The 22,283-nt window shown below is 37.7% G+C and overlaps 4 protein-coding genes and 1 non-coding gene across 11 annotated transcripts; 1 reads left to right on the forward strand and 4 right to left on the reverse strand.

The window, feature by feature from the left end:
* Positions 1 to 427: 427 nt before the first annotated feature.
* On the reverse strand, positions 428 to 4,563 carry LOC140799181 (geranylgeranyl pyrophosphate synthase 7, chloroplastic-like). The gene is made up of 2 exons (XM_073153364.1): positions 3,053 to 4,563; positions 428 to 657 (listed from the first exon to the last, which is right to left on the reverse strand). The coding sequence occupies exon 1, from the start codon at positions 4,232 to 4,234 to the stop codon at positions 3,131 to 3,133; it is 1,104 nt and encodes a 367-aa protein (XP_073009465.1). The 5' UTR covers positions 4,235 to 4,563; the 3' UTR covers positions 428 to 657; positions 3,053 to 3,130.
* Positions 4,564 to 5,362: 799 nt separating this feature from the next.
* On the reverse strand, positions 5,363 to 11,333 carry LOC140799176 (methyltransferase-like protein 2). The gene is made up of 10 exons (XM_073153350.1): positions 10,339 to 11,333; positions 10,048 to 10,258; positions 9,667 to 9,806; positions 9,445 to 9,478; positions 9,237 to 9,312; positions 8,248 to 8,425; positions 8,000 to 8,086; positions 7,794 to 7,893; positions 6,301 to 6,515; positions 5,363 to 5,874 (listed from the first exon to the last, which is right to left on the reverse strand). The coding sequence occupies exons 1-9, from the start codon at positions 10,633 to 10,635 to the stop codon at positions 6,328 to 6,330; spliced, it is 1,311 nt and encodes a 436-aa protein (XP_073009451.1). The 5' UTR covers positions 10,636 to 11,333; the 3' UTR covers positions 5,363 to 5,874; positions 6,301 to 6,327.
* A 382-nt stretch (positions 11,334 to 11,715) lies between these two features.
* Positions 11,716 to 11,838, reverse strand: LOC140780817 (small nucleolar RNA snoR83). Its single transcript, XR_012107579.1, has one exon. It is a non-coding gene; the product is annotated as a small nucleolar RNA snoR83 (small nucleolar RNA).
* An 856-nt stretch (positions 11,839 to 12,694) lies between these two features.
* Positions 12,695 to 15,080, reverse strand: LOC140780716 (UDP-rhamnose/UDP-galactose transporter 3-like). Its single transcript, XM_073126441.1, has 5 exons — positions 14,819 to 15,080; positions 14,308 to 14,492; positions 14,015 to 14,215; positions 13,515 to 13,676; positions 12,695 to 13,160 (listed from the first exon to the last, which is right to left on the reverse strand). Exons 1-5 carry the CDS (start codon positions 14,943 to 14,945, stop codon positions 12,798 to 12,800), a joined length of 1,038 nt encoding a protein of 345 aa, XP_072982542.1. The 5' UTR covers positions 14,946 to 15,080; the 3' UTR covers positions 12,695 to 12,797.
* Positions 15,081 to 16,057: 977 nt separating this feature from the next.
* LOC140780511 (protein CLT2, chloroplastic) lies at positions 16,058 to 21,305 on the forward strand. Of its 7 annotated transcripts, none has more exons than XR_012107525.1 (10): positions 16,058 to 16,554; positions 16,748 to 16,893; positions 17,271 to 17,308; positions 17,575 to 17,690; positions 18,819 to 18,918; positions 18,998 to 19,064; positions 19,203 to 19,253; positions 19,467 to 19,590; positions 20,412 to 20,537; positions 20,727 to 21,305. XR_012107525.1 is itself a non-coding variant. In XM_073126122.1 (10 exons), exons 1-10 carry the CDS (start codon positions 16,178 to 16,180, stop codon positions 20,879 to 20,881), a joined length of 1,269 nt encoding a protein of 422 aa, XP_072982223.1. In that variant the 5' UTR covers positions 16,060 to 16,177; the 3' UTR covers positions 20,882 to 21,305. The 7 variants fall into 7 exon arrangements, 4 of the variants coding, with proteins under 4 accessions (XP_072982223.1, XP_072982226.1, XP_072982225.1 ...); XM_073126122.1 differs by having other exon boundaries at positions 16,060 to 16,554; positions 18,998 to 19,033; XM_073126125.1 differs by having other exon boundaries at positions 16,111 to 16,554; positions 17,175 to 17,308; positions 18,998 to 19,033.
* Positions 21,306 to 22,283: the final 978 nt, after the last annotated feature.

Below are 22,283 nucleotides of genomic sequence, written 5' to 3' on the forward strand. Positions count from 1 at the left end.
CAATGTGAGGTTTAGTCCTACTGGAAATGAAAACTAGGATGCGAAAAGCTTGAGAAGGTATTATATATCTTTTTAAAGATAAGCTGGTATAATAACTACTTGAGATAATTCACCTTTTTCCAGAATTAACATCGAGATTAACCTTATTGACACGAGAAATATGTGAACTATATCTTTGGCCTTTGGCTTTATAATTGGTTTATTTTCAGTTCTTTTGAAGCTTTCATAAAAACAGCAATGTTTGAGACATAACAAGCAAGAGATGTATCTCCAGTGAGACTTTAAAGCAACCAACTTTACTCCAAAGATCAGATTGAGTTTAAATTTGAGTTCATTTTACCTGGAATAGAATAATTATCTGCTCTGAATATAAAAATATTCAGTTCTTTTATGTAAACACCTAACTACTGCCATGCAGAAATTCACGTACACAAATATCTTCTCATAAATAAACCGAAATGCTGGAATAAATACAACTTTTCCACATAGAAAGAATTTCCTTATCGTTGGGAATAAAAACCATACAGAAGGATAAGCTCTTATTGATGAGTATTTCTATCCATCAATGAAGAAAATAACATGTTCCCTTCAGGAGCTGCATCAATGCAAATGCTGGATCTTTTCTCTTAAATAGCCTTTAACCATTTGTATACATACCTGAGAAGTAGAGAGTACATTTCAGTGGAGCACATATTTGGATTTCCGCAGAGTTGGTACTGAGATGATAAACATAACCAAAGCTTGAGCACAATTGTTGCCTCAGATTGTCAAAGCCAGCCTCGACAAGATAATGATCATCAACAAAGGACAGTCATTTTATCAGATTGACCACAACTGTTTCTATTCGATAACAAAGCAGATTAAATCTGTGAAAAGGTTAACAGCATTGCTGCTTAAGATTATTAAAGCCAGCCTCTACAAGATAGTGATCATCAACAAAGAGCAGTCATCTTATCAGGTTGATCACAATTGTTTACAGTCATCTTATCTTATCAGGTTGACACCAAATATTACACGATGGACTACAAAAGCAGGGGAATTGCCCAATGTAAAGCCTATGCATTGCTGAACTCATTCTTATCAGAACTGTGCAAAAAAGGTTAGCTAGTCATATTTTTCTACTTGGACTCCTCTTTTTGCATTTTCTCTTCGGTAGTCTCTAGGTTTTAGAAGTAATGCTATACCCATAAACATTTTACAAACGTTCTACAAACAAGATAATATAATATCATCGTGTCCATTGATAGTTTCTTTCTCTATTTTATAACTATCACTATTAATGGATAAAATAATATCACATTAAAAGTATTTGTGAGAAATAATACTATTCGTTGTATTGGATATGAATGGGTGATATATTCATGCTATCTAAACAACACCAAAGGAAGAACCAAATAAAATTCTCTAACATTAAACATCGACCAGTAAGTATCAGAATTTATTAGTCATTGACTTTTCTTTCTTGAAAATGATTAATTCTCTACATTCCAACGTGCAAACTAAAGCATGCACTTTTAAAAAATATGCTGTCTCTGCTAAAGATCTAATCTTAAGGAAATGCTGTCATGTGCAGTAATCAAAACACAGCAAGGATACCCTATGAAATAAAAATAATTATGCAGCTTGGTATAGCCTACTCAACAAGTTACAGGGTAAGTTTTATATGATATAATATAAATGAATATATAGTTGCTTAACACCTAGACCAGCAGCCCTTAGGAAGTATTACCCCACCAAATTAGTAGTTGGAACCATTCACAAAAGTCCTGTTTGTGATAGAGAAAGTCCTGTAAACAATTTCATTCTATTCATATAAGTCACTTTATTGGCATTGCGAAATCAAGATCTGAAATGTCTAAAATCAGAAACAGGAGATACAATAAAAATCACTTGTTTTTCAGCATCAGACTTTTAAAATCTAGAATTTGGTGCTTTTGACCCACTAGTTCCAGCCAACCACATTATTAGCTGCAGATCCAGAATTTGATCACCATAAACCAAGTGCAACTAGAGACATATTCCCATGCCTTCCTCACATTCTCCAAGGGATGTGACAGCTTGTCAAAAACACAATAAATGATAAGCAGAAAAAGAAGAAGGAAAATGATCACATCCAGGTCAATCAATTCCAGTATTTCACATGTTACCAATGTGTGCTAAGCAATGTATGTCCATGAAGAGAAGCTTCATCTATTTCATGTGGTGCTTGGCACTAGAAAAGTAAGGAGAGGGATATTTTACTTTACTTTATCAGTTTAGGTTAACTATCGAGTTTTTATCTGTTTCCTTCAGGAAAAAGAAAAAAAATTACCTGCCCAAGGAATGCTTCAAATATAGAGATGTACTCATGAACAGCTCAAGTTTGGCACAACAATAGCTAGTTTTGCTTGTCTGTATTGAACGACCCAAGTTAAGGCTTGTCTAAGACTCGGTACATAAAGAAGACCAAGCTTGAAGAATTTCATACTGTAAAATCAACATAATGCTCTGCTTTGATTCATAAAAGCTTGTTCAAACTCTTTTTAACTGGTAACAAACCAAGCTCAAACATAAACTTTGAGTTCCAAGCCCAGTTTGATTATCAAACATATTTACTAAACAAAATAGCCCGCCCATCTGCAGCCATAAATTAAGAGAAATGTCCGTCCCTTCTCTTTAAGATTACGCAAACAGAAAATTCTAAGCCGAGTCGGAAATTAAATATATGACATGCCAACAGAAATATTAAGGTTTTGTAAAGCTCCTGTCATTGAGATTCTAACAGGAAACAACATATGGAGCAGGCTTGAAATACGGAGAGGTAACATTTAAAGGAACATTGACTATAAAACTCAGCAGTCATTGCATAGAGTCCTGTAAGTAGAAGGCGAATGGTAATGCAGAAAGTCAATGGTGGGTCTCTTCCATAATTGATAAAACTAATGGGCTACATAATATCATAACACTAAACCATGTTGCCAAACATCTAATTGAGGAAGAAATATAAATAGAAGAACAACATCACTAACAAGTAGAGCAGCAAGAAACAATGCAGTGAGCATCGGCGGCCTACCCATTGATAAGATGATGATAACTTAAATCGGAGCAGCTTCCGAACTCCATCTAACTCTACCCATCAGCTACAATATCTTTATTTTTGCCTGTATGCAATATAATTAGCCAAGTGAACCAAAGGCGCCACTTTTACTGGATCAAACGCTGCAATCTGACTCTTAGCATCCCGCAGCAGCTCCTCCGCAAACTCCCTCGACTTCTCCAATCCAATTAGTTTTGGATACGTCGTCTTATCACTGGCCAAATCCTTCCCAGCCGTCTTCCCCAACTCCTGCGACGACTTGGTCACATCAAGGATATCGTCAACCACCTGGAAGAGCAACCCAATGCACCTTGCATACCGCCGCAACCGCTCAATTTGTTCATCTGTACCGCCGCCTATGATAGCCCCCATGACTACCGAAGCCTCGAGGAGCACGGCGGTCTTGTGGACATGGATGTATTCCAGACGATCAAGGCCAACTGGGATGTCGAGGCCAGTAGACTCGATGTCGACCACCTGGCCCGCCACGAGCCCCTCAGCACCGATCGCCTTCGCCAGCTCGGCGACAGCTCGGACAATGCGGGCGGCGGGGACTGGGGCAGGATAGGATGTGGGATCGGAGAGGTGTTGGAAGGCCAGCGCGAGGAGGGCGTCGCCGGCGAGGACAGCGATTGGCTCGCCGAAGGCGCGGTGGCAGGTGGGCTGGCCGCGGCGGAGGTCGTCGTTATCCATGCATGGGAGGTCGTCATGGATCAGCGACATGGTGTGGATCATCTCGACGGCGGCGGCGGGGGCAAGGGCGACGAGGTCGCCACCAGCTCCGACGACTAGGTCGCAGGCGGCGAGGCAGAGGATGGGGCGGACACGCTTGCCCCCGGCGAGGAGGGAGTAGCGCATGGCGGCGTGGATGGGCTCCGGATGGGCGAGGGGGACGGCAGCGTCGAGGGCAGCGTTAATCGCCGCCGCCTTGGAGACCATGTACGACTTGAAGTCGAAGTCGACCGCCGCGGCGGTGGTGGTCGAGGCGTTAACCTCAGCGGAGGCGGCGGAGATGGCGAGGCGGTGGTGGCGGCGGGGTTGACCTCGGCGGAGGGGGGAGGAGGCGGTCGGGCGCCAGGGTATAGAGGAGCGGGGGGAGAGGTGGGTTAAGGAGCCCACCATGGGGTTGGATAAGAGATGTATAGCAAAGCAAGACATGGGAATTGAGCGGGGGGTTTATGGATAAGAATAATTGGAATTGGATTGAAGCTCGACGGTTTAATTGGAAGAGGAGGAAGAAGGGGATGTGAATCTTCCCAAGTAATAATAAGCGTCGACCGTAACGGTGAGGGGGTGGGTATAAATGGGAAAAAGGATAGAAAATAATAGGGAAGGAGGAAAGTGAATAGAAAGTGGAGATTTATCACTTATATCAGGTGGTGGGAAGTGGGTAAGAAGAGAAGAGAGTGGTGGAGAAGGTCAGGCTCCACTAATATTTATACGAGTGAAAAATTAGTCTTCTTCATCACCAAATATTCAGCTATATTGGCTATTGGTAATCCATGGATTCCATTCAATATATACATTTAGTTTATTCTGAAGAAATGATCTTATTTCATCTTTAATTTACACGACATGTGTCATGTACGTAATACATTTTTCAGTTTGATGTCATTTTTCTCGTTTGTCCATAAAATCAATGAAATATTAAAAGATAAAGAGATCCGTCTAGTTTATTAGGAAAAGAGTTACAGTGCCAAGTACTCAGTGGTAGTTTCCATCTTCTTGTAAAATAGTGTTGCACGGAGATAAAGTACGTACTCAAATGGAGACATTGAGAAGCAACCGGTGAGTGGGCACGTTTGTTTCATGGCGAGTACTTGGCAGCCATGATCAACAGGGTGAAACTTCGCAGTCAGTTTACACGACAAAAGGATTAAATTACAAGCAATTGATAAAGATTGTATGACCAACGAGATATCATTTTATTCGATAAATCCAGTGAGTAAAGCAGAGAGACAATCTGAAATGAAGATTATATTTTGGCAAATACTTTAATACCTCTCTAAATTATTAAGAATACTAATCTGATGATAAAAAAGGGACATACCAATCCCTTAAAAATACTATTTTTTAAAAACTGAAATTATAATTAAGAAATAGATAATTATCTTTTAAAACGGTTAAAGCACTTAAGTTCTTAATGTTCATATTACATCCTTAAATACATCAAATCTTATATCTCTCTTTGTCCTAAAAAGATAAATATGAAGGGCATGGATGAAGAGCTTTTATATTTTTCCGAACACTTTGCATCAGGTTGTACAGTGATCTAGAGATAGAATATAGCTTTTCAATGTCTTAGCAGTATCTCATTCATTTGAATTACTGGAAGTTTTCTACAACAAGACGGCAAAGATCCCTTCACAGTCTACATCCATTTGTTTGCAAAGGATGGACAACAGGTGTAATTTAATGAATAGCCTTTGATGAATGATGCCGAAGCAGACCTGGTAACCACAAAGAGGTAGTATCAAACATTAACACGAATCTGCAGAAGAACCAGTCTCTTATGCTTAATCGAGTCCTCAGAATTCTTGAAAAAATGAAAAACATGCATGAAAAGCAACAGATCTTCAGTTGTATGGCCTTTTATATAGCTCTGGGAGTCAGCAATGACAGCTCATTAGGCTACGCTGAAATTGCAATCGTGATGGTCCACTCTTGGATAGGCTTTCAAGTCTCCAGCAAGAGCAGCTTCCTAATCACAATTTGATAAGCAACTTGTACAGTAGTCGAGATGATTAAATGCTTTCTTCATCAGGAGTCATCATGGAAGAGAAGAACTGCATGGATTGCTAAGAACAAACAAACAATACTAGTCAGTTCTTAGCTCCAATGGAAGTGACTAATAATGAGCAAGTGACGGTCATCTTTCCATTATTCGTATTGTAGAATCTTTATTCAGGGACTAAAGGATCGTGTATTACCCGAGAGATTAATTAGAGAAGGATCTTGTTCCATAAGTTCTAATCTGAAGGATATTATCTACGCAAGTATAAGAAAATCCAACTTCTGTAAATCATCCAAAATTCCAGACAGGAAAGGAGTAGACTAGGAGCTCCATAAGCAACATTGCAACAAGAATTTCAAAACCAAGTTTCTCATTGAACCTAGTAGTGAAGACTCATATCTTCTTTACATGATGCAAATCATTACTTAAACAAAAAGCTTAAGAGATTGGAGGATATAATTGTGTATACAGATAATAGAAAGGACCCAACCTGGTTTTCAGCTGCATCCCAGACAAACTAATTGTTGCCAAGGGAATTAATCCCTCCAGGGGACGCAATATTTCCTTCTTTTTCCAGAAAGTACGTTGAATCTTGAAAGTGAAGCGGTTCATTTCCCCAGGAGGTCCATCCGGCCACCATCTCTCTAGCAAAAAGTTCTATACATTTTGCAGGCTTGGGGCCTGGTATATGTTCCAACAGTAATTCTCAAGATGGTTAAGGATTGAACTAAGTAACTCTTATGATTAGATTAGTTGTAATATTTGCCAAATAGAAGTGCTGCTTCAAACAAGTTAAAAGGATAAAGTACAGAAGAGATGAGGATAAATTTTGGATAAGAGTTCGCCAAAAGAAAATTTAAGAATTAGTTTTTTCCATAAAAACCACAAGTCAGTAGCTACCTAAAAAAATGTCTATCAAAAGATATACGTGCTAGTCTCTTTCCCACGTTTTGAGAATTAACTCATGTATATCTTTACTACATAGATTAATTAAATAATCATTAACAGTTAAATAACCAAAAGAAGTTTCAGATGCTACAGAGGTACAGAATAAAATAGAGTTTGTGAAGGTCAGAAAATAAGCTATTCCATAGAAACCAGAAGCACCTATCTGGTAATTCAAATATGTCACGCAATTCTAGATCATATTATGCACATCATCTACTATGTCATGTAATTCATGAAAAATGACCATTTACACCTTACATTCTGATAAAGCACCTCACACCCTTCATTTGCAGTATTACAAGTCGAGCACCAGGGCTTTAATTTTTGTCCAATAACTACCCTACAGTTTAATGTAATAGATAGACTTAAACGATAAGTTAATAACAGTACCAAGATACCATCAACTTAAACTGATATGAAGAATATCAAATCAGTGATTGTGGGTTTTGGAAGAACGAGTAGTAGCAGAGGTGGATCATGAGGCTAAGGGATGGAGCCAGTAGCAGCAGGTTTTTGGTCCGGGCAGTAATGCAGACTGGCAGCTCGGGTCACAAAGAGGAAGAGATTCTTTCTTAGAGAAAGTGAGTGGAAAAAAAAATCCTGTCACAAACGATGCCAGGATCCATCTAATCCAGGGTCTCCAGGGCAAAGCTCAAAAATGCTGGTCCAATTTGTAAATATTTTAAATTTAGGGCAATAACCATACTATTATTAAAACACAGGGCAAACATTGTAAAAAGTTCAGATAAAATAGTGAACCAAGAGAAATTCCTATGCCAAAAAAAAAAAAAAAAAAAAAAAAACAGAGTGCCAAGGAGAGAACAGGGAACCATTGGTATGTGTCTATAATCAAGTATTCAACGGCCTTGGTTCCTATATGGCCAAAATGGACATTAAATTGGAAATAACAAAGGATCTTCAGACATGGCATTTAGATTTAGATGATGTACTTTAAACTATATAATCCAGTAGATTTTAAGGTTACTCAATTATAAACAAGATTTAGAGGATGAAACAAGCTTCTGGTTAGGATACTTCCCAGTGGAGGCTTCCTTGAATGAGCACCAGGAACGCTTACAATGACTTGACAGCTTCTCAAACACTTGTGTGTTGCTAGGCATTGAGAATCAACATTCTGCAAGAAAAGAGAAGGACTAAAAAGAGAAGAAAATATCTGCTTATGAAAAGAAAATCTATGCAGATCACTAGAGATTATGTAAGCCATTGATAGAGAAAATCACCACATTAACATATCCGAGAAGAAGGCACTCATATGGTCTGTGATGAAATGAGTCCAAATCACAAATCAAGGAGCCATCTGGTTTCACCTATAGAATGTTTCAGACCAAAAATTCAATCACAGCTGAAATTGTGATTTAATTATCTGGCAGTTTCTACAGCATACAGTAAAAGAACAACATACTTTACTGTGTTGAGGAATAGGCTAAGAAATGGTCAAATAGGAGAAAATTTGGTACTCTCATCCCACCTTCATCCAGTAAAAGATTGCAGCATCAGTCACTCCCCAAGCAGGAAATAGTTCTTTCTCAACAAAGATGCGCAATTTCTCTCGATTTGTCATCCATAAAGCCACAAGGGCTCCTTCTGTATGAGCAAGTTCTTTCACAGGCAGATACAAAAAGTATTTGTTAGGCAATGTAGGGTACCTACAAGGAAATTTCTACAACAGTGACACCTCAAAATATTGTTTGCCTGAAATATGAAATCATACTATAGGTAAGATGTCATAGATGACATGTCTTAAAACCAATAAAACAAATTTTAAGCATTCACTTTTGAACAAACTGCATACAAATGATCAGAGTATAACTTTCATAAAAGGTATCCCAAAAGATACTCCATTAGATCACATGTTTTCATAGATCAATGAAAAACATGGTCATACACATTATGCCCACAATAAGCGATATGCATAACTTTTTTCCACTGGTATTATTTCAAAGAAAAAGAACCTGGTACCATTAGATGAAGTAATGTATACTGTCACACAGCCTAAACTTCTGCAGTCCTGCTGCTAGACAATGAAAAGTGGTTTGTTCTCTCATCCTTCTCCAAGAGCATGTAAATCTATATAGGACACAAGAGGAGGTTTGTAACCCTACTGGCAACCTTTTTCCTAAGCTTAGCTACAACGATCTGAATCTTTTTTGTATATCCAATTTTCTCTTTGGACAAAGAACATCTATAAAAAGAACAAATCAAATCACAGACAAAACAAAATAAAATAACTTCACTGGTTATGTTAATGGAAATTTTAATATATTTGGTTAATGCCAGATTTATACAAGATTAAAAGTCAGAAAATTCCTCTTGGAATTCAATTATGTCAGCTAATGATGAACTATGTCATATTGTATTTCTTCTACCAAGGATATAGCACAAAACACAACAAAAGTTTGGAAACAATTGCTCCAGACTCCAAATATGAAGTTATTAATCAGTGAATAAGGAACCCACGCTGCTTTCTGATGAACACTTCCATTCTCCCATGGTGGATCAATGACTATAAGATTAAATCCTTCATTAGACTTATCTGGAAACAAATTGGCATTGTCTCATTAGTCATATGCTATTTTATCAAGGAATAGAAATATCAGAACATGAATTGCCTAAAAATAGGTAATGAATTATTATACATGAGTTAGTAAAAAATCAGGAAAGTTACCAGGAATGAGATCACGAACTTGCCTCAAGTCAGACTTTCCATATTATTGTATCACCATATTCCACATATAAATGCAAAAGAAAGAGGAATGTCAGTAATAGCAAATTATAAGCAAATCTTAAGCCATCTATTTGACAGGATGTCTCCTGCAAGCCCTATGAAGAAGTTTGATTGTAAAATAACTAATCCACATTAGCATAATGTAATTGATAAAATTCACACCATCTGGAAGCAGCTTCTGCTGGGTAAAATATAGCGACTGCTTTGAAATTTAGCCTCTTCATCATCATTTGCTTCATTGCTGATTAGGTTATTAAATAATGGAATTACTGTCCTTTCAACACAATGGTCAAACTCCACACCTGGTAAGCCATAATCATAAAATGATGCTCAAATGGTGAATTTTGGGATCAGATATTAGTGCAACTATCTACTGGTATAGTACTTCATCAACATGCACAGGCAAACGACTTAAAAGTAATCTCAGAGGATATAGGATGCATCTGTTACATTCACCTAATCTACAATATTTGAATCATTTTTCGTTATTGTGTTACAACGTGTTTCTTGCATATGAGCACTATAACTATCAACAACCATTACCTTCGTCAACATTATTTGGAGCTCCGGAACACAAAGACATCTCAAAGAGAGGCGCTTGCCAAAGCTTCCCCAGTTCAACAAAATTAACTTCGTCAGCTCTTCTCCGGCAATGTGATGAGCTCCCATTGTCAATTATCTTGGGAAGCATCTCCAAGAGATCGGAAGCTTCAAGTAGTGCTCTATGCGCTCTCAACAACAAAGGCCTCGCATCCTATCAATTACATTACAAAAGAATTCCATTTTTCGATTTTTTTTAAGCGAAACAAGAGATGAGATTTAAACAAGGATCACCTGATGGCGCTTCTCCGCCTCTCTTTCCCGCTCGTTTAGATCGCTAAGCTTGGGTTTGCGCTTCCGCTTCCGCTTCTTGGATTCTGAGAGGTTCTCAGCTTCGCCTTCTCTTCCGAGATCTCCGTTAGGGTTGGAGTCGAAGCGACGGGAGTAGTAAGCCGAAGGAGAGATGGTAAACCGGGAGTAGGATTCATTAAGGAGTCGCACGGGATCGAGGAAGATGACAGTAGACCCGAGCAAAGGGTAGATACCGGATTCCATGAAGGATTTGAGCTTGTCGGAGAAGCTACGCTCCATTTCAACCCTGCTCGAAGCTTTGTGGAGTAACAATGTATTATATGATATTTGCACTTATCACCCTGTACGTTAGACTTATTACGCTTTACACCCTATTATTCTCTATTTTGATTCTAATACTAAAGTAATATGGTAATTCACATTACCTGAAATACCTAAATTTATTAGCACCTGATATGTCCCTATATAACATATAATAATTTTTATGAAAAGCCAACAGATCTAATAAATTTCTATCAGATTTTCTAGGAATGAGGCTCTTTGTCTGGCCTATATTTAGATTTCAGGCTCATGAGTGATCAAAAAGAAATTTTTTTTCTCTATATATAATGTAACTCCAGTCACTCGGCACAACCAACCGAATGGCGAATGGAGATAAGAGGAGTGGAAGAAGAAAATAACATCTAAGTTATAGAATTGCCGAGCGCCTGATGATGACGATATTAGGGAGTTTGTGTTCAATTGTTTCCGCCGCAAATTTGAGAGCTTCAGCTTTCAACTAAAGGAGTGTTGAAATGCATTTTAATCGATAGTTTTCGAGTTTTTGGATCAAGAAATATATTTGTAAGAGATATATCAACTAAAATTCGCACTAACATATCTGCTCACAACTTGTAATTTAAATTAATTTCACTTAGCAAAGATTACACTCTCATGAGCTCATTGTGGACACCCAAGTAATTCAAATTAAATTCATTCGGCAAATTAATTTCACGTTTGCAAAATGATTCTTTCTTCTCATGGATGGTTGGGAAAAAAGATACTCGTTTTTTTTTTTTGAGTGCATGCTAAAATAATCGGTCTAGCTTCACAATCTTTGTATAGCTAGAGTTTGATAGATATGAATGAGACATCAGGTAGCAATCCCATGTTTAAACACACTAATGCTCAAACGTATAACCGAGAAAAAGTACAGAAGAAAAGGAATCAGTAATTCATATTAAAAAAGAAAAAAACCTAAAAATGTGTCCAGATCCAGATTCAAGAAGGCTGTATGCAACAAAGCATCAAAACTGAAACTTTTGTGAAAATAGAAAAGGTAAATATGAAATATCATGTCAAGAGAGAAGAATTTTAGGAGATTGTGTGGTGAGCTACTAATGAAACGCCTCCAAGGGAAAGAAGACGCTATCAGCGAAGCTTCCATCATCGGTTTTGGCCTCCCATGAATCAGATGAACATTTGCCATAGTTCATCTGGGATTATGAAGGCTCGAGATATAGATATCTAGATAGATAGAGAAGACGAAGAAGAAGATATGGAGGAGGAGATGATAAGAGATAGAAGATAGATTCGAGGGATTCGGGAAGGAAGCGTGAGAAGTAAAAACCCTAACGCCGCAATCCCGACTCTTCCCATCGTCTACACAATTTAAGAAGAGGCCGGGCGTGCTGAACTGGTACTTAAAAAGTTCGGCCGATTATTACGGTTTTAGGGTTTTTTTTTATTTTTATTTATTTATTTGAGAACAGTCTACACTAGATTAATTATGATATGGCCCCATCGACTTCAATTATTGGGCCCATTGGGCTATCAATTTTCAGCCCACGTAATACTCTTTCAGTACACTACATCATGAAGACCAAGTACACAGCACAATTGCAATAAAGAAACAGGATCTATCCAGCCAGCGTTTAGAGTGTATTTGGTTGAGTAAAAGTAAAGAATGAAAGCAACAATGTTATGAAAGTCCATTATTTTATAGTGTTTAAATTAAGAAAATAGAGTGGGAAGTAAGTGCCTTAAAGAGTTACACTTTTACTTTTTTTATATATTGTATGTTATACAGTTACTTACGAGAAGTTACTTTACTAAAAAAAAAAAAAAATTTAAGTCTGGCAAACTTTTAATTTCCTCGGGTTTCCCTGTAACTCCTATCCCCTCAAGATTTTCGTAGCATCTCTCGATTTAGATTCCTTCTGTTGGGAATATTAGTCTGATGAAAATAGTACCCATTATGAGGCCTAATGCTTTAACTAAGACACGGTAAAATTCCACTTCTCTAGAGAAAAAAAATCTCATAGAAAACTATGATAAACAGGAGGCTAAGGAAATCTGATGAACGAAGACTAGAAACCGGAAACAATTTCATAGAGAAGAATAATCGGACAACAAGCAATCAAAAGAAAAAGAAAATCGAAAATAGAATCAGTGAAAACGAATCAGCTCTTCAACTGGCCGAACTCGAGATCCGGCGCAGTGGCACCGTTTACTTTCTCCTTTAGGAGCTTTACATCTTCGCCATCCAACTTGTTATCATCCCTAATGTAAGAAGCCAGCTTAGCCTGCTGCTTCTCAGACTCCACTGCCCAACTGTAGACTATCATTCCCAGAACTGCAAGCAGCATTCCGAGTATGTTCTTCACAGTGAGGGCAGAGTCGAATAGTATCCACCCTAGGATTAGCACACACACGGTCTTCATGTGACCCAGGACCTGGAAGGATGTTGCAGAGAATCGACCGATGCAGAGATATTGACTCATGTTGCAAAAGACTGCCAGGGAACACGAGAGGAGAATGAAGAACTGCACAATCAATAGACAGCAAATACTCGGTATCAGAATCAACCCAGAATGCCTTAAGATGGTGATAGAAAAAGGAGAATGTGAATTTCTTGTCTATAGCTAAATGCAAGTGCATGTCGCTTGCTAATTATACTGGATATCAACTATCAAGCCTAGTTAGCTCCAATAACCAAACTACAGGTCTCTTGCAACTGGAATGATAGAAATGCAGCAAACTCGTCAAGAATACTATTTTTATTGTTTAATCATACACAATGCACATGTAGAAATTGCATATTTTAAAGTTTTCAACTATCAGATTAAACTATCTACTTTCTATATGCAAGCAGAGCTAATCATGAATGGAATACTTACAGTTGCCCCAGCAGAAAAGTGGTACTTCAGCAGGGAGCGCCCATTAAGGTAGTAGTCTGCAAAAGGGCCAAACAGAAGAAGAGAAGCTGCTTGGATCGGTGCAGTTTTGCTCAGGAGCTCAAAGGAACCAATGTTGTATTTTTTCTGAAATGACCCAATTGTCTGGAAAAGGAACATATTACCCCATCAGCTATTAAAATATGTTAAAGCCTTTTAGTTCAGATAGATGTGTGACCCAATCCTAGAAATCAAATAATCTTCTAACTACGAGGACCTCGATTTTTAGAATGATGTTATAAATGTGAATCATTAGGGCAGTAAAATTTTCATCTAAATACTATATTATAATAGACATCACTCTTTGTTGCTTAAAATTGTTTCTCACCAATCAGACAGCAGCTTCGGTACATTTTGTTATGGGTGCAACATTATTCACGATGCAATCCGTAGACAAGGTCAAATAATATATATTGAGAAAGAAGAAAAATAGAGATGCTTACAATTTGTTGCAAAGATGTGCAGAACACGGCCACACATGCACAAGTAAAACCCTTTAAGTTGACCTCCACATCAGTGACCGTGCAAATACCAACACCAAATGCTACAACAACTACAGCCATTATTATTTTCATTGTGTAGTTCTTGCTGTGGAGTATCCACTCCATCAAACAAACCACCGGTATCATGCTCAACTTTGCGATCTGCAAATTTCACAAGACAACTCAAGTTCAGGCATATACCAACATAAGCTCCAAAAATGTAATCTTTATTAACAAGGCACGAAAGAAGAGACCTGATAAAATCCCACTGAATTCAACATGAGACTAAGGTTCATCCCCGTAATTGACATATTCGCAACAATAGAGAACCATAAAAGCTCCCACAGAGGAACATGCTTAGACATTGAGTAGCCAGTTGCATTCGAAACAAAACCAACAAGCGCGGTCACCGTAAAATGAAATCCAGTTAGGGTCGTCGCTGCAGAATTCCAACTATCATTAGAAAATTATGACAATCCAAAATAACAATACTCAACAGAAGCTTAGATCTGATACTTCCTACTGTTAAAAAGTGGAATCTTGGCACAGTCCAAGTTGATCCCCATCTACTCAAACGACATCTAAAGCCTTAATATTTGCATAAATTCACCAGAAATCCACAAAAAAAAAAAGGTACAGAATCGCTTCATCTAAACGCAGCTACGCACAGATCTGAGATCCTAACACCTCAGAACATAACGAGTAGGTTGGATAAATCGTACCAAAATGGAATGCGACAAAGAAGAGATAGATCGAAGAGGTTACCAAAGCTAAAAGCGTAGCCATTGGGAGACATAAGCTGCTTGTTCGCCATTATGATCCCGACGGAGCTGACCACGTTCATTGCCCACGCCCCCACATTCGAGACCATGGGCTTCTTCTCCAGATCCATTGCTCTCTTTTCTCTTTCTCTCTTCTCTACCTCCTCCTCTCTCTATCTCCCCCTAAATATACACAAAACCCTAGAGGAGGAGACGGCGACTCGAAGATCACCAAATCGAAGAAAAGTTGAGAGATTGTTTATTCTGAGAAGCATATATATATATATATATATATATATATAAATTATATTGACGGAGAGGAGTTGACTGGATCTTTCAAGAGATTTGGCGTTGCCGTCGAAGGAGAAGGGCAGAAATCGTCCGTTATCGTCAACGGGGAGGAACTGAATAAAGAAAAAGAACACGAAAGCGAGAAAAGAGGGAGGACAAACTAATTGGAAAAATATATCTGCATTATAACAATAAACACTATGTATTTAAGTAATTTTGCGCCTCACATACTATTCAAATATAATTTCTTTGCCTTCTTCCACCTATCTCTATTCTAGTGAATCTGTCGAATAATATTGTTTAATATTTAATAAAACTCATATCGTAAAGGTTAAATGTACACGTCTACTATATTATCTAACGTATCTTAAAAGAAAATAAAAGAAATACTTGGATTCCAAATAATAATATACCTGGGTAAACGGTTGGCAATCACCGAAACTTTTGGGGATGGATCATGATCCGTGACCCACTTCTGGATGTAAAGGAGTTGGAACATTGTACTGTGCCAAAAATAATTTGGACCCACATGGGATCCACATGTTCTCTGATCTAATAGAGTAATTGGATATGAACTTTTAGTGGTTTTATCTTTATGTTATTGTTTCTACGTTTAGTTTCACTAGAGTAGTAAATAAAATAGCTGGCAAAGTTTTATTACTTTATTTTTATGGATCCAGTAAAGTACAGTTAGATTTGCACAGTCACAAATTGCTTTTTGGACTATTAGTAAATGCTTCATGAGTGATATGGTAACAGAGGACAAAGATAATAATATGAAAAGTATTTAATTTGATATGATGGTAGGGTGATAAGAAATTATCTAATTGAAAATTTTGATTTCACATCCCCAAGTTTTTATATACAATTTTCACCCTTATCCAAAGGGGTAAGTAGCGGACAGAGGAGTCGGCTCTCCATTCGCATCGGTTGCCGACTACTAAACCAAACCAAACTTTCACCTAACTACTACCCGCTAAATTAAATCCTCCGATCTTCTGGAGCACAGCCCAAACAAACACGGCACGTCCATGTCCGCCGCTCGAACAAATTCCCACAGATTTCTAAATCCATGGAGCTCTTCTCCTTACCATTCGCTCCTCGCCATCCTCGCTTTCCTATTATCCACCGCCCAATCTCGAGAAACCCAATTCGAAACCCTAGATTTCCTCTTGTGGCCGCCTCCATGAATCACTTGGGTCGGCGCCGTTCCGGTAATTTTAGTGGCGGTGGTTGGGTTAGGACAGACCCTTTGAGGAATCCCCTGGTTCTTGCTCCGGTTCGAGCTTTGAAGAGCGACGCGGGGATTCGAGATGGCTTCCATGGGGGGATCGCGGTGGGGTCGGCCGCGACGGTTCTTTTGGCCGTCATGAATCGGGTTCTTTATAAGCTCGCGCTCGTGCCCATGAAAAGTTACCCCTTTTTCCTAGCCCAAGTCACCACCTTTGGGTAAGTTTCTTTCGCAAGTTGAGATTTTTTTTTTATTTTTTTAATTGCACATAGGTTTGTATGGGAACTGCAAATTGTTATGCACATGTTTTGCTTGATCGGATTTAATATAATATTATCTTTTTATTCAGAAACCACATTATATTTCTTTCATGCATGTAAAGTACAAGAAATGTAACATGATCTACGACAGGTATGTTGCAGTATACTTCTCCATTCTCTACATCAGGTTTCGTGCTGGGATTGTAACTAGAGAAATGCTGGCACTTCCAAAAACTCGTTTTGTAGCAATTGGTATTCTAGAAGCCCTTGGTGTTGCTTCAGGAATGTCTGCTGCAGGTAATTCCAGAATATTTCTTTTATGACGAATCTCTTTAAGATGCTTTACAGATGGTGTATTTTGCCATGGTGCTTTCACTAGATGAAGGTTAAACTGTAATGCTCTTTCATTTCATTCGCAAATGTTTAACTCCTTAAAGTGACTAGTGAATCTATGAAAAGTACTTCTTATAGACCTTTTGCTTTTTAAAATTAAGGTAGGATGAAGTAAATGATTATTTTGGTATTTCCTTTATTTTAGACTGAGTCTATCTTCTTTCCTTGTTCTTTGCCTTCTTTAGAGTGATCTGCTTCTACATGTTCACAAGAAAAAGAAGCAAACTTCTCCACTAGATATAGCTTGGTTCAAATGATTTGTTTCTTTCTGATATTTACAGCAATGCTACCTGGACCAGCCATTCCAATACTGTCTCAGGTACTGCATTTTAGTCCAGTTATATTTTAAGTTTTTCCTGTAGTACTTCTTGTATTTCAATTTCATTGCAGTATATCCATTGTAACACACCTGATCATTTGATCATAACATTTTACTGATATATTATCTCGCAAGATTAGTATTTCTTGTGTTCTCCAAACACCTATTTAGTGAATGGCGCCGCATATTCAGAGTATGCAGTCAACTTTTGATAAGTTCTTTGGTTAAGTATATCATTGTGTTTCCATCTGCTGGGTCTTTTGCAGTCTTTCTTGGTATGGCAGCTTATCTTCTCTGTCCTGATTTTGGGAAGGAAGTACTCACTCAACCAAATCCTTGGTTGCTTCCTTGTGACTGCTGGTGTTGTTCTAGCAGTGATGAGGTAGGTAATCAGGTTCTTTCATACAAAGTCTACCATTTTATACTAGTTTCTTTTTTTCTCTTACTTGCTAGCTGTATTGTTCTGTGCTCTTTGTTTTTCCACTGGTATTTCATTGTGATAAAAATAATTGCCAATTTGCTATAATAATGTTCAAATGTTATCATGTTCATCATTCGTGTTCCTTTAGAAAGAAAATTGTGGGTATGTCTTGATATTGCATGAAGAAAATCAAAATTGCATCAGCTTCTGTATCTTTTTTTGCGTGTCTCAGAGAAATATAAGTATTGCAATATTAGCCAAATGTAAGTTGTTGGTCGTTTCCAGGCCTGGAATCAATGTTCTTCACGTATCAACTTGCAGGATCATGCTCGTGACTTCCAGTATACATACTTCTGTGATTTACTTTTAAAAAATGTCAGTACCTCTGTGATGCCATCTAATGAATCTAAACATATTTTGTATGCACGAGTTGAAAACTCAGGGTGTAGTAGTTATACTAGTAGAAGTAATTAGTTTAACTTCAATATATTGGTGAGCTATAGTAAGACTGGTTAAGATCTATCCTGTAGAAGAGAGGAGAAATTCATCGCTGAAGTTTGAATTGCACCAGAGAGAAGAGAGTAGAGGAGGAGAGAAGTTAGAAAATGGAGTTAGGGCAAATTAGAGGAGAAATAAATTAATTAGTTATTTGCACCCACCAATTTGTCCATGAATCACTTATAAATTGTTGATAAAACATTCTAAAAAGTAAAAACAACTAAACTTCTATCTCCTAATAAGAAACAGAGTTTAAAATTTGTTGTTGAGTTATGAGACTTCTGAATAAACTTGCGACATAAAGTCTTTAATTAAATTTCTCAAGCATATCCAATCACTTTTCATAATATCTATGAATCAATTGGGTCTTCAACTCGAAGGAGCAGATAAGTAAACTTGCCAAATAGAAGACAATCCCAGATAAGCATGCCAAAACTATCTTTTGCTGCGTAAGCACATAGTGATGTATATTGTCCTTATAATGAACTTGTAATTTCATATTAAGCCTGCTGTTGCATGTTGGCAGCTGTTTCCTGTTTCTGGACAATGAAACTTTTCAGACTCTAATTTCTTTGTTTTATATGACTGCAGTGGAGCAAACAAGGGTCAAATTCTTTCTGATATTGAATTTATATGGCCAGCACTAATGGTAGCTTCGTCTGCATTTCAAGCTGGAGCATCCATTCTCAAGGTTTAGGCCACTGGAGGTTATTAAGCTTATATTACTGTCCTTGATTGAAGCAATTTTACATTACATGTTTCTATTGCAGGAGTTTGTGTTCATTGATGGTGCAAGGCGTCTTCAGGTTGTTACTTGTTTGGTGAAAAACTATATTAGTATGTAGTCCATTCTTTTGAGAGAGAGAGATAATAGTGCTTAATTTACATCTATCTTTCTTGTTGTTCATAAATATTTCAACTTTTTCTCGCAAGAAATTTTCTTTATCTTTAATACTTGTTCTAATATTTCTGCAGGGAAAACCACTTGACATATTCGTGGTTAATTCTTTTGGATCTGGCTTTCAGGTGAACTCTACTCATCAAGTTATTCTTATCCCATTTGTATTCCTTCCTTAATTTGAAGAGGCTAGAAAATAGAACATTTGTAATCTTGATGTGATAAGTAATTTCCCCACACTGTAAGGTTTCCGTTATGGTATTCATCTGCCTATTTCTTTTGAAATAGATAAGGGCATCTTCAAAATGTCAATTTCAGTTTTCTCAACTCTGAACATGCAGGCTCTTTTTGTGTTTCTTTTCCTTCCTTTCCTTTCTAACATGAGAGGAATTCCTTTTGCTGAGCTCCCTGCATACCTGAAAAGTGGTGCTGCATGTTTTCTGAATATCGGAGGCAATCAGATAGGCAAGTCTTTTTGCTCCTAGTAGTATCTTTGAATTGTTTTCCTGTAATATAAGACAGGAAAACTTAACAATCATTATATTCTTATGACTGTTGTTATCATAGACACCGGGCTCCAAATAAGTAGGCATTTGATGTTACTTTAGGTTGTTCTAATATTGTCATAGTAACTTTTTCTCCTCATAGGATGGCTGGCGCTTTCCTCTAGTTCGTTCTTTCCCTCTCTTGATATGCTGCATATGTGTCATAACTCATAAATAAGTATTTATAAATATAGATAAGTAGTGTTGTTTCTGTTACATTGTACAGCTTGGCTCTGTTAGTTCAGAGAGAGAACCGTCACATCATGCTTAATCCTGATATGGGTATTATTTCTAAGTCAATCTTCAATATGTGGAAAAGAATAATTGCTTTTTCACCTGTATGATTCCTGAAGGGCTACTGAGAGCAAGATATATGAGAATAAATAAGTGGAAGAAGAGCAGGAAACTGAATTGATAGGATATGAGCATAATTCTGCCCATGGCACTAAACACCATATCAACCTTTAACACCATTATCGTTTTATAATGAATTTGTATACATTTTCATGCTGAATGTGACTTTTAAAATTAACTAAGAAAAGCTTTGAGGGAGTTAGGAAATGTGCAGTATAAGTAGTTGTATACAATATCCTGTTTTTTCTGCCACCTAGGCCTTGTTGCATCTGCTTACTCATTACTACTGAGACAAATTGTCTGTGGATGTGTAGATGATTGTCCTTGTATCAGTGTATGTTGCTTCCATAGCAGATCTATAATACTTTAAGTTATACCATTTTCCAGGTTGTGAAGGAGCTCCATTACTACCTCTACTTTTTATAATGATGAATATGGCCTTCAACATATCATTGCTTAATCTGGTGAAGATGTCATCTGCATTAGTCGCTTCACTTGCAGCAACCTTAGCAGGTTCCATTATTCCTCTGTTTGTCTGTGTATTTATACATTTTTATATGAACAAATAAAGAGTAAGTCGCAACAAAGGAAGAAAGTGGGGAAAGAAACTATGCCTCAGACTACTTAGAATGCAAAAGATGTCACTTATACATGATTTTTTTTTTGGTGAGGGGGCCTGATAATGGTCTATTTTTGATGTAGTGCCAATTGCCATCTATGTTCTTTCGCTTCCGTTACCTTATATTCCTGAAGGCTCAAGCTTAAGCACATCTTTCGTCGTTGGTGCTGCAATTTTGGTGCTTGGTTTGATACTATACAACCTTCCTAAATCAGCAAAGGAGCTCAAAATAGATTAACCTTATTGTCACATGGCTGCCTGAGGTACAAGCTCTGATTCCTAAATAATCTTCTTTGATTCAATTCCAATGGGGATGGAACCAGCCACTTTGCTTATATATGGACTCAGCTTGCTGCTGCTCCTCCATAATCAAGGAAATGGCATACTTTGATTAACTGGGCTAAGATGGAAGGTTTTTTGAGAAATAAAGCCGTGCCAAATAAATAGAGGTCACTGATTTTTTCTCATAAAAGATCTGATTTTACTTGTGCACAGTCAGAACTTGGAATTATCAGTCACGATACTCATTTTTCTTCATTTTGTAAATCTACATTGCAGCCTTGAGTTCTTCAAGTAGCTCAGGGTTGCTATTTATTGTAAATCATGGCAATTTTGTTACTAACTTTCCTTTTAAGTTTATTGAGGATAACTCTTTCATGTAATATTGCTCTGTCTTCGCCTAGTATCAGATTTGTTAGTTCAAAGTGCATCGGGAATTTGAGCTAATCAGGGTAACTCTACACTCAGATGGAATAAGACTTATGTGCACAGAAGCATCTTTGGTGCAGAATTTAGGTCAAATTTAGAATCTTCTTTTCTATTCTACCCTGTCTCACTACAAAATATTGACCTCTGTCCACTGGTCAGACATCAATATCTATCCTTTCTACCCTATTTTATCCAAGTTGATGGAGGAGGCCAGAAATTAATCAAATTCTCATACTACATTATATAAACAGAGTGTATGAAATAAATTTTTAAAAGGTGCTTCTTTAAATCTACAAGGTGGATCATAATCTAGTTGTCCTGAGTGAGGACTAAACTCTCTGGACGAGGGTATCTGTCTTGTAGAAAAACTATGCAAGGAAAGGGAAACCTCTGGTTGGTTGGATTCGATTTGTTTATAGGAAATATTTATATCTAATACTTTGTTTTCGTTCGGTAAAAGTGAAAGATGCTTATTACTCTTCTCTGTATCTTCCAATAGTTCCATTTCAATGCGTTTGAGTATGAAGTTAATTGAGCTCAACTTGATGAGTTGGTCAATGGAGTTCCAACACGATCTCCAAGTAGATTTTACAGCTCAAAATGTCGAAAGACTTGACTTTTAGCAGCAGTCGGAGTAGTCGACAAATGAGTCATGATCATGGCAAACTTTTGCATCTCTCTCCTCGTATCCATGGGGATTTACGTCGCAAGGCATCTAGGCTGGAATATTCCTCCTATTCATTCCCCCACCGTCGCCGGAGACTTAGTCAACGGACTGATCAGACGATCTCGGCCGTCCAATCTCAGAAGGTTCGAGAGAGAAGCTTTAAGCCTTTAATCACCAATGTCCACCATCACCACAGGGGCAACCCAATCAGGAGGAACGGGACCCACATATTGACCAGAGGACCTCACCAGAGTTGCGTTCACAC

The sequence above is a fragment of the Typha latifolia genome, chromosome 1, assembly GCF_019914945.1.
Source record: "Typha latifolia isolate L0001 chromosome 1, TyphaL0001v2, whole genome shotgun sequence".
Taxonomy (NCBI): Eukaryota; Viridiplantae; Streptophyta; class Magnoliopsida; order Poales; family Typhaceae; genus Typha; species Typha latifolia.

Coding starts and splice junctions, on each gene's coding strand:
- LOC140799181 (XM_073153364.1), bottom strand. CDS start 4,234: ATGTCTTGCTTTGCTATACATCTCTTATCCAACCCCATGGTGGGCTCC.
- LOC140780511 (XM_073126122.1), top strand. CDS start 16,178: ATGGAGCTCTTCTCCTTACCATTCGCTCCTCGCCATCCTCGCTTTCCT. Junction 18,919..18,997: donor CTGGAGCATCCATTCTCAAG/GTTTAGGCCACT, acceptor TTTCTATTGCAG/GAGTTTGTGTTCATTGATGG. Junction 19,034..19,202: donor ATGGTGCAAGGCGTCTTCAG/GTTGTTACTTGT, acceptor ATATTTCTGCAG/GGAAAACCACTTGACATATT.
- LOC140799176 (XM_073153350.1), bottom strand. CDS start 10,635: ATGGAGCGTAGCTTCTCCGACAAGCTCAAATCCTTCATGGAATCCGGT. Junction 9,807..10,047: donor TCCAAATAATGTTGACGAAG/GTAATGGTTGTT, acceptor ATGGCTTACCAG/GTGTGGAGTTTGACCATTGT. Junction 6,516..7,793: donor AAGGAAGCCTCCACTGGGAA/GTATCCTAACCA, acceptor AACCATCTTGAG/AATTACTGTTGGAACATATA.
- LOC140780716 (XM_073126441.1), bottom strand. CDS start 14,945: ATGGATCTGGAGAAGAAGCCCATGGTCTCGAATGTGGGGGCGTGGGCA. Junction 13,677..14,014: donor GCACATCTTTGCAACAAATT/GTAAGCATCTCT, acceptor TTCCTTTTCCAG/ACAATTGGGTCATTTCAGAA. Junction 13,161..13,514: donor ACTTTTCTGCTGGGGCAACT/GTAAGTATTCCA, acceptor TTGATTGTGCAG/TTCTTCATTCTCCTCTCGTG.